The sequence below is a fragment of the Callorhinchus milii genome, unplaced genomic scaffold, assembly GCF_018977255.1.
Source record: "Callorhinchus milii isolate IMCB2004 unplaced genomic scaffold, IMCB_Cmil_1.0 Scaffold4, whole genome shotgun sequence".
NCBI classification, from domain to species: domain Eukaryota; kingdom Metazoa; phylum Chordata; class Chondrichthyes; order Chimaeriformes; family Callorhinchidae; genus Callorhinchus; species Callorhinchus milii.
The window spans coordinates 40,722,712-40,736,756 of record NW_024704745.1 but is presented as its reverse complement, the minus strand read 5'-3'; the positions used below and the strand labels follow the sequence as shown (position 1 = coordinate 40,736,756).

At 42.1% G+C, this 14,045-nt stretch overlaps 1 protein-coding gene across 5 annotated transcripts; it reads left to right on the top strand.

Moving 5' to 3' along the window:
- Positions 1-8,224: 8,224 nt before the first annotated feature.
- Positions 8,225-11,708, top strand: smpx (small muscle protein X-linked). 5 transcript variants are annotated; one of them, XM_007904084.2, is made up of 4 exons: positions 8,225-8,426; positions 10,026-10,084; positions 10,209-10,295; positions 11,076-11,708. In XM_007904084.2, exons 2-4 carry the CDS (start codon positions 10,049-10,051, stop codon positions 11,202-11,204), a joined length of 252 nt encoding a protein of 83 aa, XP_007902275.1. In that variant the 5' UTR covers positions 8,225-8,426; positions 10,026-10,048; the 3' UTR covers positions 11,205-11,708. The 5 variants fall into 5 exon arrangements, with proteins under 5 accessions (XP_007902275.1, XP_007902276.1, XP_007902280.1 ...); XM_007904085.2 differs by lacking the exon at positions 8,225-8,426 and adding an exon at positions 8,636-8,715; XM_007904089.2 differs by lacking the exon at positions 8,225-8,426 and adding an exon at positions 8,645-8,722.
- Positions 11,709-14,045: the final 2,337 nt, after the last annotated feature.

Sequence of the window (14,045 nt, the reverse complement as noted above, 5' to 3'; positions counted from 1 at the left end):
AGGGAGAGGGAGAGAGGGAGAGGGTTTGCTGCAGTCACGGCCATGGGCTGCAGTTCAGCTCCTCGTGTCTCGGCCTCCAGTGTGTCATCATTATAATAACTGCTGTATGTGGTATTTTATAGTCAGAGCTTTTCAGGTTTGGAGAACGTCCTAAAGCTCTTCACAGGATATACTGTCACCTGCAGTGAGTGCATTTAGTCGGGAAAGTGTCCATCACAAGCAGATGTACATTAGCGCTGCATTCACAACCTTACCCTGAGCCAGGTTTATTATCATAAGGCATTTATTCTCTCTATTTCCCCATCCCATGCAGTATTCCTGACTAAAGCGCTCGCGCCCATTTGGGGCTTTCTCAATGGCGAGGCGAAGGGAACAGTACAACAGTAACCAGTTGAGTTTCCCGCTGATATCCCGAGCCCAGTAGCTTTCAGACGCTATGGTTGCTCCCCATCTGGATGCATGTAGCCGAGAACTTGCATCCTATAGACGAGAATGATGATTTGTATATAGGGTTCAGTGTGGGAGGTTTGAGCACCCACCTGAACAGGCAGATGGGACCTTGGTTTAAGGTTTCATCCAAAGTTCGCATCTCTGACAATGCAGCACAGCCATAGTATTGGACACGAATGTCTATAGACGTGGCTGTCACATCACCAGTTGTCATGTATAGGTCATTTCACCACCCTGATGTCTGTTGAATAGCTGATGAGGAACTCTGAAGTTTGAGACAACAGCATTTAGAAGGAGCTATCTGGAGTCTAAGTTCATGAACTTACATATTTAGGGCTTGGTATGTACCTTGATTGGTGTGGATATAGATATACAGCTGGTGCTGAAGCTTAATGGCAATGCTGTAATGCATTTTATCCTGAATTGTGCTCACATGAAATTCCTGGTATCAGCTATTCTGTACTTGTTAGTGAGGGCTCAAAGCTGTGCTTGTTGTAAGTCAAATGACCAACGAGTGACTATCTTTGGGAGGAGGGAAGTGCAGGCCTTTAGCTTCTCTGCCCCCACCCTCTGGAATTCCATTCCACAGTCCTTCCACTTCGTCCCCTCGCTTGCCTCCTTCAAGATCCGCCTTAAGACCCTCCTCTTCGACCGTGCCTTCGGTCACCTTCCTACCCTACCTTCACCAATCGTCTACCCCTCCTGAACCCCACCACCAGTTCGGGTGCTGATCCCTGACTATCCAGTGCCTTGGGTGTTCTCCTGACGTGAAAGGCGCGATACAAATGTAATTGTTGTTGTCTGGGTCAGTCTCAGTAATCTAGTTGCTGAGCCCGGGCGTTTCTCAGTAATCCAAGGCACTGTTGAAGAAAGACCAGCCAGTCTGGATCATTGGCATGACTATGTCCATGTATGGACTTAAGTCCACAACCTTGTAATCATAAAACAATAATGCTGCCAACTGAGCCAAGCTGATAGATGATAATTCTAGTCACACTTCAGTTCATATGGTAATTTTGTTTTTGTATAATTATTAACTAACAATTCTGTAAAATAAGGAAAAGTTGTATTAGATGAAAAACAATGTTCTTAGTTACCTTAGTTAATCTTGAGTTTATTAGACACAGTTGAGTTGGCAGAATCATTTATGGCACATAGATTTAATCAACTTGGTAACAGCTGAAATCTAAAGCCAATTTGCATTTATCTGAGGAATTTCACTTGGCACAAAATGCTTCCAAGTTTGACTCTTCATATAAACAAGTTGAAATATTGAAATAACATGTATCTGAGGATCCTGCTAAATCTTTCAGACCATTTATTAATTAACGCACAAATACATATACCTTATTAACATTTCACCAACAAATGGTATGTTCAATACAAGGGCATTGAGGCTAATCTGGAAGAGGGATTAAGGCACAGTTATTAAGGCCCTGCAGTGAGATTTTAATTGTCTTGGAATTACACAAATATCCTCACCTATATCCTCTGTTCACTGACCACTAGCAGTAGGCTAATTCATCAACAGTCAACGTAGGTCAGTTGGAGCACTCGCCTCTGAAAGAGAAGGTTGTGGGTTCAAGTCACATCAGGATTTGGAACTCATAGTTTACACTAACACTGCAGTCATGCTGGGGGATGCTGTATTGTCAGAGGTGCTATGCTTCAGAGGAGATGTTAAACTGAGGTCATGTCTGCCTGTGTAGGGGATATTAAAGATTCTATGTTGTGAGTATAAAATCAATATTAGTGTTTAGAGGGGTTTGGATCAATTCAGCACAAGGCCTAAAGAATGGCTAATGGATTTTAATATGGATAAATTAATTGCAGTATTTTATGTCAGACCAATAAATTGTGGGATTGAGTGAAGCTCCAGAGGGGCAATTATTATTATATATTATTATTATTATCAAGTGCCTTCCTTTACAGGAAGGACAGTATTAGTATTAAAGTTTAACTTCCACTGGTACATGTAAATTTTTAGGGGTAACTAAATAAATCAGTCCAAAGGGTACATATTCTTTCTTCCTCTCTTTTCTCTTTTTGGAGAATATTAAGTGTTTTTGATGAATAGAATTCAAGATACAAATCTGCATGTTCACTGATTGGTGATGACAGAAGTTTTTAAACTGCAATCCTAAATCATTGAATATGTGGAGTCACATTTTGTATTATATTCATCAAAATAAATTACTTTTCCTGACCAAATGCTAATTTTCAGAGATAACAAATAGCAATCAGATTTGTTTATTCATTTAGGTTTGGAATGAAGTGCTAGTCATTTATATTCCACAGTATTTGCATGAGGTGGGGTGAGGGGGACTGTAAATTGCAGGGAGGGTCAAATATGATTAGAGTTAATAGATTTCTGAGTTTTAAGTTCAAAAACTTAGCTAGAATGTTAGAATGTTAAATGTTAAAATTATGTACTATAGTTCCTCAGTTGTTAAAGGATTAGTGTGATCTGGACCCTATGTTATACAGATCAAGAAGATTCTAGACTCAGTTCCTTGGGATATCTGATCCCTGGTAGAGTCATAATTGACACCATCCCTGTGGAACACCACCTCCTACAGTGCTACATTGTATACTGGAGGAGCCCTTTTATTGTTGTTTTGGTGTCAGACACATGCAGAAACCCATCACCATTTTAAAGATTTGATACACTACACTCCTGAGAGGTATACATATGTATGGTTTCTGTTTGGAGTGTGTGCTCTCTTCCCAGAGAAATGAGCACCGTACACACAGATTAACATAGATACACACGATGTTGATCACTTACATCATTTGATATGGCACAATTTATTGCATTGTAACATGTTTTGCCAGCTGTAAGTCTAACACACATAAAAACTCCTTGCTCTACAGGTGTCGCATTTCACTTTGGCTTTCAGGTGGCATTACTGGTTAGCGGGATCATATTTTACTGAACAAAATTATGAGCAAAGCTGGCTCTGGGAATAGAAAGCTGTGATCTTCAACATGTGACTTGGCTTCATGTACATTGGAAATGGTGTGGGATGGAGGGATCGATCCCCAGCGTATCCAGATACAACAATGCAATAATTCGTAATCAACACTCAGGGATGTCACAATTTAAATTGCAAGTTATACGGTAAAAGCAAGAAATATGGGGCATGAAAACTAGCAAATTAGCAATATACTTCATTGAATCTGACCTGTTCATATATACGATTTTACTATAAATATGCATTGTCTCACTAAGGTTGATCCTTGCCTATGGGGGAGCCAGACTTCACATATTGTACATGATGGGCACACGTATTTTGGCTAGTTGTTTCTATCTGAATATGCACAGATTGGATTGCCTTCTGTTGACAGGTTTAGGGATAGTCTTGGGTGCTTAAACAATTAAGCAAAGTTCAGAGAACTACTGAAGTCTTCTCAAATTGCATTTGTTTGCAGGGATCTAGGGATCTGGAAAGTTCCACAATGGTGCCTTGTTATCCTTAGAGCAAACCTGGAATGAGACAATAAACTGGAAAAAAAGATTTATTACAGAGGAATAAAATCAATGTTTGGTCTGAGTTACAGTTGCATAACTGCACAGCGATATATACATCTTATCCCAGCCTCACATGACTCAATAGGCTGAGTTATTTGTCCACTTTCACATAAAAGTAAACTGAGACTACTTGAAATAAACTGCAGGTTTGAAAAGATTAAAGGTTAAGCAGACAAAGCCATAATATTAAGAAAAAAACATTCCTATCATCCTACACATGCCCCTTGCTCTGCACAAAAAACAATGTTCTCAATATGTCTTTAAAATTGGGATTAAATGAAAACAATGCTGGAGTTGCCATCTGAAAACTTGCCAAAGTTTAATTGGGAAGTAGTGGCTTGTCATGTTGACCCGATGTCTGCAGATGATGTCATTAAGAAGGAGCATGAAGGAGAAGGAGCATATTGAGAAGGAATCCCTAACTATCCAGCGCCTTGGGATGTCTACCCGACATGAAAGGCGTGATTCAAATGTAATTTCTTGTTGTTTTGTGTAGGCAAATGACATAGCAGCCATTTTGCACAAGCAATTTCCCACTAATAGACATCACAAGATAACAAGATCGGCTTGGATGAAGAAGGCCCTTTGGCCCATCTGATCTCAGGTGAATAACCAGTTAAACTAGAGTATTGTTGACCAAGACACCCTGAAAACCTCTTTCAAATAAAACACCTTTCATACATTACAGCTGATCAATGAGAGCATTAGGAAGATCAGGGCTGGCTAACCTAAATTAAATCTTTGACTGAGTTGGGTTCAATTGAAAGAGGGAGGGAGAACCGGAAAAGAGTTGGATATTTGGGCTGGGCCTTCTGCCACTCTGCCCGCACCCTCTGGAATTCCATCCCGCAATCCCTAAAATTGAGATGTGTGTCATTGGAGATTCCTCTGGCTTAAATGTAATTAGCTGGATGGTTGAAGTCAAAGAGTTGGTGTGCAGGGGACATCCTTGGACTGACATTCAGTGAAGCATTGAGTTCCTAAAGGGTCAATGCTAAATCCACAGCTGCTCTCCATTTATATTAATGATCTTAGTTTGAGTATTGAAGGGAGTACATCCAGTTTTGCAGATGACATTAAGCTCAGAAGCGTGCTGAACTATGGAAAAACAATGCAGTAATTTACAATCTGACATTGACAAATTAGATGTGTGGCAGATGCAGTTCAATGTCCAAATGTGAGGTAATGCATTTTGGCCATAAAAATAGGGGTTGGAAAGATGTATTAAATGGAGAAGTTCTCGGGGGAATCAATGAACAATGAACTGTGATGGTAAATAAATCACTAAAAGATCATTCACAAGTGCCAAGAGCAAAAAAGCAACATTGGGTTGTATAGAAATATAGAATATAAAAGCAGGGAACTACTGTTCAAGGCATGAGTGAGACCACATTTGGAGTATTCAATTTGTGCATCTCAACACGTACACTGGCTTTGGATGGAGTAAATGCTGGATTCATAAGGATGGGGTCAAGGATCAGGGTTGCAGAGAGTTAAATTATACTAAAGGCCAGAGGCATAGCAGTTCAAGGTTCGGTGACAGATGGTGAGGCAGAAAGAATGAGCAAACGGTAGGTCAGAATCAGAAGAGTGAAGATATGGTGAAGAAAATATGATTTACTTACCATTGCAACAATCTATCTCTGGGATTTCCATGTGTAGGTGGGATGCATGGAATGCATTGCATTGGGATGCATGGAATGCATTGCATTGGGATGCATGGAATGCATGCATTGGGATGCAAGTGTGAGATTGAAGGGATTAAAAATTAAGGACAAGGATCTTAAATTCAATACACATATGTACTGGAAGCCAGTAGAGCTTAGAAAGGATGGGAATAATTGGTGTGAGATCCTAGTTAGGCAAATAACAAGAGTTTTGGGTGAATTGGAGCTTATAGAGGGGTCCCTTGAAAAGGTCTATCCTTGAGGTGATGTTGACGTGAAAGATTTCAGCAGAAGTGGAGTGAGGTAAAAATGGATGTGGGAAATTTTCCAGTGATGAATAAACAGTTTTAGCAATGGAATGTACGTGGAGTTTCAAGCTCACCTGAGGGTCAAGCAGAAATGCCAAGATTGGGCACAAAATTAATACAATAAAAAAGTTTCATATCAAATAGGTAAAATGAAACGTGATCTCAAAGTTGGTTCAATGTTTCAAATGTGGATTGGTGCATAGTGGTGATATTGCTGCAGCTGCTTGCTTTCCCTTTCCTGGCTCCACCGCCATCTTGAACATGATGCCTCAAAGCATTGCAAAAATGACAACAATGTAACAGCAAGACCGAGGCCCTCCTGATTGGCTCGCACCAGAGCCCCCGCACCTCAGGCGCTGGCAGCGTTTGACCCTGAACTGTTCTTTCTCACCCACATCCGCACCATGAAGGACACTGCTTACCACCACCTCCGCAACATTGCCAGACTCCACCACTGCCTCACCTCTCAGGCTGCCGAAACCCTCACCCATACATTTGTCACATCAAGGCTTGATTACAGGAACTCCCTCCTCATCGGCCTTCCCAACTCTTCCCCTTCACAAGCAGCAGTTCATCTAAAACTCTGCAGCTCGTGTACTCTCACGCACCAGGCTTCATGACCCCATCACTCCCACCTTCGCCCGACTCCACTGGCTCCCCATCCCCCAGAGGATCAAGTTGAAGATCCTCGTCCTCACCTTTAAGGTCATCCATGGCCTTACCCCCTCCTACCTCTCTGACCTGCTGACTCCCTACCAACCCGCCCGCTCCCTCTGTTCAGCGGGCTCCGACCTGCTCAATGTCTCCCGCATGACCTGCCCTACCATTGGTGGCCGGGCTTTCAGCCTCTCTGCCCCCACACTCTGGAATTCCATCCCATGGTCCCTTCGCCTCACTTCCTCCCTTGCCTCCTTCAAGGTCAGTCTCAAGACCCTTCTCTTCGACCATAATAATAATAATAATAACCATGCCTTTGGTCTCCCTCCCACCTCTCTGCCTTCCCTCACCCCTACACCACCATCCCTCCCACATGCTCGGGCCCTGACACCTGACTGTTCAGCGCTTTAGGACATCCTCCCAACGTGAAAGGCGCTGTAATTTTGTTGTTTTTTTGGTCAGCTGGGACACATGAGGAAATCCATCACCATGCTTAAGAGTATCCAAACCAAGCTGAAATTTCCATGCATCCCACCTACACATGGAAATCCCAGAGATTGTTTGTTGCAATGGTATACATACACTCTCCATGGAGGGATGCATACTGCATAACTAAGTCCGGAAAGTATTAACAGCAGGTTGGCAAGAGCACACTCTTGGGACCCCAGAGTGTGCGTTGGGGTACTGCTGGAGTCTAACCAGCTAAAACCGCACAGCTTGGCATTTATATTGCTGTCCGGCAAACTTTACCTCTGCTTGTCCAGCTAAGACCAAGCTACCCATTGGGGCTTTGGCTTGCAGGGTTAACAGGAGATGAATGGAATGACTCCCTGTCCCCCAATATCTAGTCTGTCCTCCATGTCCTGCTGATGAGCCAGGCTGGCTGTGCTGTCATCAACAGTGCCCTGGAATACTGCGGACCCGTCTGGCTCAGGAACCAGACCACTGAGACCACCACAGCGGGTTGGCTTCATTCCGACATTCCATTGCCAAGCATGTCACCTTGGAGCCAATTCAGCTCCAAGGAAACCCCGCTTGCCTCCCCCTAAGGAAGATAACCACATACATATCACAATCTCAAAGCTCAGTTCTTGCACATACAAAAATCATTGACTTCATTCACAATTCAGTAGGAGAAGAAGATATAAGTATACAAACAGAGAGAGCTGGGAAAACTCAGCAGGTCAGGCAGCATCTATGGAGAAAGGAAAGTGAGTCTACGTTTCGGGTCCACAACCCTTCATCAGAAGTTCTGGCAAAGGGTCGTGGACCCAAAAAGTTGACTCACTTTCCTTTCTCCATAGCTGCTGCCTGACCTCTGCTGAGTGATCCCAGCTCTCACTGTTTTTGTTTCATATTTCCAGCATCTGCAGTATTTTGTGTTCTGAAGATATATAAGTACTTCTGTTTTTCTCCATTCTTAATTTTTCTGCATCATGATATGGTGATAAAAGAAATCGATGCTTTTGATGTGGTCCAGCTCTGGAAAGTTTGCATCATCCATGCACATTCGACCCTCCCAGTTAAAAGGGCAAACGCTAACTTGGAAAAAAGAGGCTTCTGGTTATATCAGGCGCTATTTTTAGATAGAACAACTGTGAGCTTTGCCAGGAATCTTTTCACAAGCTGCCTCTAAACTAAACTCATGCCCCAGCCCACCGTCCTTCCCATCGAGTGCCCAGTCCCCAAAGCCCTCCAGCTATTTCCCCCGCAGCGCCGCGATCACCCGCAAATACTCCCAATATTCAAACTGGTGGGAAAACCACGCACCAGTTTTTACAGGGGGTCAAAGCAACGAAGACGAGCGGAAAGGTGAGTCTCTCCTGCGAGTTTTGGAAAGTTGGGAGTACCTTCTCTGCTCGGATTTATCGGTGCGGCTGAGGATTAGGATGGAATTAAAGAGCCGTCGAAGCTCTTGGTCTGTGATTCCCGTTCAAAGTTGGGTATATAAATAGCCGCCGGAGAAAGTCTGGGGGAATGGATCACTGAGTGTCAGTAACTGCCCACAAATGACTGCGAAACGTCAGGAAACGTGACTTTTTTTTTCTCTCTGCGGGTGGTGGACTGACTCTGATCCTGGCACAGGATTTGCAAACTGGAGGTTTGATGTAAAGATCCTGTCCCCCCGGGGGTGGGGGGGGGAGAGGGAGGTTGGGATCAAGGAACCCACCAACTTCCAACAGGCGCATCCCCTGGGGACGAGTTTCAAAAATGCGGCTGTGGGTGAACTCTGTTACTTCTTCTCATGACATATGAGTCTTGTAGTTATTATTGTGGAAATGCACCGCAGCCACCGATTAACTGGGACGATGACTGCTCGTCTATTTTAGGCAGTGCATTTCAAAATGAGGGTATTTTTAGCAATAGGCGAATATTCTGATCAATTTTTCAACTGTTCTCTGGGTGAGAGTGCTTCATGCTCATTTACACAGTGTAATGGAAGTTGCCCATGGAATCATTTTGTTGCATGCCAGACCTATGAGAAATTTGCCATACATGTACTTTCTATGTCCCCGCGTTTTTTTTTGTTTTCAAAAGAATAACTTGACGCTATTGGAAAAGAAAGGAAAGTTGTTTCCCCCCCACTGTCCTGGCCTGCAATCTTCCAGACAAATTGTCCATAGGTCTCATGACTATCTGTGGGATCATGGCGCAAAATTCCTCCACTTGCCTACAAAAACAGCCCCTAAACTTTCCTGTGATTAATTGTGAATTATTTAGGTGCTATAATATAGATGTTCTCTCAATATGCCACTGCTGATTGTGTATGTGTGAAATGTTTACCTATTTGGTGCATTATTTTGATGGTAAATTTGAAAACGAATTTATAAAAGAACCCCTTTTCCTTAGGGGTGTTGCAATAATTGTCATCCAAGACCAAGAAGATACCTCACATAGTATAGTATTCATCTTCAAGCAGCTCTGGCTACCCTTGTGCAAATACATTTGTCGAAACAGATAAAGGCAGCTGTCAGCAGTTTGTATTATTTTTTAGGAACCCACTCTGCAATTTAGAACAGCCTTTAGCACCCAAATTGCTTTAAATTAGAAGAGGTGTGGTGTGCATGAGTGTTTTGCTTGTTGGTGTTTAACAAGAAAGATACCGTTTCTTTAAAGTGTTTTCAGATCTGGAGCCAACCGTCGCTGTTTGTGTTGTGGGATAACCAGACAGTGGGATAATCATGTCCGTATCTTTATTAAAGATTCACTCCACTCTGAGGGAAGAGAGACTCAGGTGTTTATTTTCTGGCTCCTGGAAAAGGTATCTAAGCAACTGTGAAATGGACACTGAAATTTGATCTGTTTCAGAGGCACCAATAATGTTAAAGAACTGAGTTAGGTCCGACTTCCACTGCATCGTTTATATCTTCTGAATGTTTGGATTTAACTGTCTTTTTCCATTCCTGGCAGCACAACAAATTCCCCTTCACACAATGTCTAAGCGAAGCTCCAACGTTAGGTCCCTTCAGGTGAGAGAAAGTTTTGCTACTGACCGATTAAAAGCGTGTGACAATTGTGATCGGTGTATTAAAGTTGGCTTATGGTTATGATGGCTTAATCCTTAGTGGATTTTGTTTCTGATGCAATTTGCAGGCCAATTTAAACATCCCAATGGGTGCCTTTCTCCCTGGAGCAGGACATCCCAGCAAGAGAAAAGAATGTACTTCAGAGGTCGAAGAGGTGAGAGAAAGTCATTGATGGTGGAACTGTACAAAAGTCTAGAGAGGTAGAGCAAGTAGTTGATGATTTGACACCAACAATAATATAATGGAAACCAATCCCGCTCTAATAAATTATGAATTGAAATTCACCTTGTTCTTTTAGTTACCTTGATTAACATTGTGGACTCCCCTCCCAGAGTTGAATCACAGTGGGTTTAGGCTAATCATAGGAACCTGAATCTGTGAGGGTTGTCTCTTTGCTGAATAGTATTCAGTACATACTCAATTGGTTTGGGAAAGCCAGATTTCCAGACGAAAAATGACAACAAATTGCAGCTTTATTGGGAGGATGTTCCAAGGTTCTGGACAATAACGGGTTTGACCCCAAGTTGCGGGTTGGGATCAGGGATGGGTGGAGGAGGGAAGATGATCACAGGCATGGTCAAAAAGAAAGGTTTTGAGACAGGGCTTGAAGCTGACAAGAGAGTGGGCGAAGCTGAATACCTGACTGCCCATAGGGGAGCCGGCAGGGTTAGTGCCTGCAGAGCAGAGAGAGTAGATAGGTTGGTGAAGTTTTGGTAGGTAGCAGACGGAGGGAGGAGCAAGACCGTAGAGGACTTTAAAGGTGAGGACAAGGATCTTGAACCTGATCTTCTGGAGGATGGGGAGCCAGTGAAGCCGCTTAAGGACTAACCATTTCTTTCAATATCAACTTTCTTCATCTCAAAGTGATCAGCATTAATAGATACAGTAGTTGAGTTGGGCTTCTATCTAAAAGTATAGATTTCCTTTGACATAGGAGGCATTCAGAAAATCGGAGGATAAGAAGGAGCTGCCTGGAGCAGTGAAGCTGCCTGGCCCAGCGGTGAACCTCAAACAGATCCAGGATGCCAAGAGTGACCTCAGATATGTGTCCAAAACCGAGTAAGGGTGCAAGCATCACATCCTGTTGACTTTTCTACTAACCAGTTTCTGCTCGAGAAAATGCCAACGTGCAACAGCCTATGTATTTCATACGGCCAACAATTTTTACAGCACTACGAGCTTTAAAGCATTAAACTATTTATAATGATTATAATTTACTTTGATTACCTCTAATATTGCAGCAATTTGCAACCCAGTGGTGCTCTCGATGCTGTCCATTTTTCTTATAAATATAGTAAAATAATATATTTACCAAATCAGGACATTTCTTGTTAAATCTAAAATGTGGTAATCACATTTTATTTAGTAAAATACAAAGATGAGAGTGTGAATTTGGGATATTTAACCATTACCATGTTACCTTTATGTCATGCACTGTTGTATGCAGTTATAAATCTGTGTTATAAATCCCTTCTGGCTACTGATGGAATGAGCATTCTCTTATTCATTACTTTGATGCATAGTTTTTGAAAGAAACCTCAGCAATAAACCCATATTGAAAACAGCAGTACTTGTGCAAATGTGTTATGCTACCTTCTGGCAAAAACTGTTCACCTTACAAAATACAAATCGGACTAAATCTCAACTGCTCAAACATTAGCAAAAAACATTGGAAATGATTGTATTACACAGAATTCTTATAAAGGTTGTTAATTGTAGAATTACTGCACATGTTACATCCAGATCCATAGGACATTACCTTTTTAGCCTGATCAAAAACTATTCAGAGATTCAGGGATTCATAGAATCGTAGAATTATACAGCACCGAAGGAGACCAATCGGCATATCGTGCCTGTGCTGGCTGTTTGAAGAGAGCTGTCCAATTTAATCCCACTCCCCTGCTCTCTCCCCATAACCCTGCAAACTTGTCCTCCCCAAATAATTATCTACTCTCTCGAAAGTTGTTATCGAATCGGCTTCCACTACCCTTTTAGGCAATGCATTCCAGATCCGAACAACCCGTACTTTGTTGAAAGAACATGCCAAGAGTAAAGTGAAAGCATCTTAGAGGCATTAGTTAACACTTCATTCATCACTTCAAATCGTATGAGTTTGAGATGTCTTAAAGCCGTGATAAGGCACTATCAAATACAGGGATTATAATTATTATTATTATTATAAGCAACAGTAAAGAAGGCAAAGAGGATCCTGGGTTTTATTACAAATCAGCTTAGATGGCTCTGGAACTCCATCCCCCAGTGCCTTCGCCTTGCTTCCTCCCTTTCCTCCTTCAAGGCCGGTCTCAAAACCTTTCTCTTTGACCGTGCCTTCAGCTCCCCTCTCGACTCTCTTCCCCCTCCTCGCTCCCTCCCTTCCCTCCCCTCACCCTGACCATTTCCCCCCTCCTCGCTCCCTCCCTTCCCTCTCCTCACCCTGACCATTTCCCCCCTGCTCGGGTCATGACCCAACTGTGCAGCGCCTTGGGACGTCCTCCTGACGTGAAAGGCGCTTTATAAATGGAATCTTGTTTTGTTGTTGTTGTAGTTCTGTTCCCCAAAGTTCCCCTGAAGTGTTACTGTTTGTTGATCAGGTAGCCACAAAGGCAGTGCACAAGAGAATAATGAAATTCATCCCGAGTGTTGGAGCCTTGAGAAGTAACTAAATAAGCTAAGGTTCTTGAAAATAGATAACTTAGAGGTGAGCTGGTAGGTTTCTAAGATGCTAAACAGAAAGGGAAAGCAAATCCAGAACAATATGTTAAGATGCAGTAGGACAAGAGGGTACATGTTCGTGGTTATAAAGAGAAATTTTAGATACCAAGAAGTATTTATTAACAGAAAATAATTGAAGGCTGGAATTAAGTTACAAAGAAGAGTGGAAGAGACCAGAATACTGGATTCAATTAAGATGCATGTTTTGCAAATATGGAAATCTTCATTGATTTCATCTACACAGCCACTTGCAATCCTTGGTAATAGAACAGACTTCTATCCTTATAAGACAAAGAGCAAAATATTGTTTGTGAATTGTATTGAATTATTGATATCCCAATCAATGCATGACTCTTACTTTGCATGTTTTTTTCCCCCCCTAACTGTTTCAAAGCAGAAAGTGAGCTTGAAGAACAGTTATGTGATGAGATAAAATGTACCATCATGGACACCTTTTAACAACCATAAAAGGGATGCCAAACGACATACAACCAATGCATGCAGCACTAAGGTTATTATGATTTTTGGTATTCCAAAACAGCACTGAGGAGTAATGGAACACTGAAAAATGGAAGCAACCTGGAAGCTCAGGCCTGATCTTATTAAACTAGTAATTTCCCTTAACAATATTCTTAGATATGGAATAGAGTTAGAAAGAGTATTTACAACTAAATCAACTATGTTCTATTGGCAAGTTGTTCCTCTTCCTTCTTCCCCTTCTAAAAACACTCGACTCCTTTTTCCTTCCACTGCAGTACAGGAGTCACTCACTGGTATTGATATAAGAAGCCATTTAGCCCATCATGGCTCTGATGGCTGTCTCTGAAAGAGCAACCTTTAGTGTCACTCCTCCCACTTTCTTTTATATTTTTCCATTTGAAATATTGTCAAATTCCCTTTCAAAAGCTATTCTGATTACGTTTCAACCTCTGCTATTGGCAGCACATTCCAGGTCCCAATAATCCACCGTGGAAAGCAAATTATCTTAACTTCACTGTTTTTTTTTTTAGTAATGATTTTAAATTCCTTACCGGTTCATCAACCGGTAGGAAATAGTTTACACCTATTTACCTCTTCAACAAGTCGATCAGATCTTCCTTAACCTTCTTTTCCTGAGTGAAATCAGCCCGTTTCTTAAACTTCCTTATAATGAAATCCTCTCATTTTGATACCCACATTGTGAATCTTCTTT

Coding starts and splice junctions, on each gene's coding strand:
- smpx (XM_007904084.2), top strand. CDS start 10,049: ATGTCTAAGCGAAGCTCCAACGTTAGGTCCCTTCAG. Junction 10,085..10,208: donor CCAACGTTAGGTCCCTTCAG/GTGAGAGAAAGT, acceptor TGCAATTTGCAG/GCCAATTTAAACATCCCAAT. Junction 10,296..11,075: donor GTACTTCAGAGGTCGAAGAG/GTGAGAGAAAGT, acceptor CCTTTGACATAG/GAGGCATTCAGAAAATCGGA.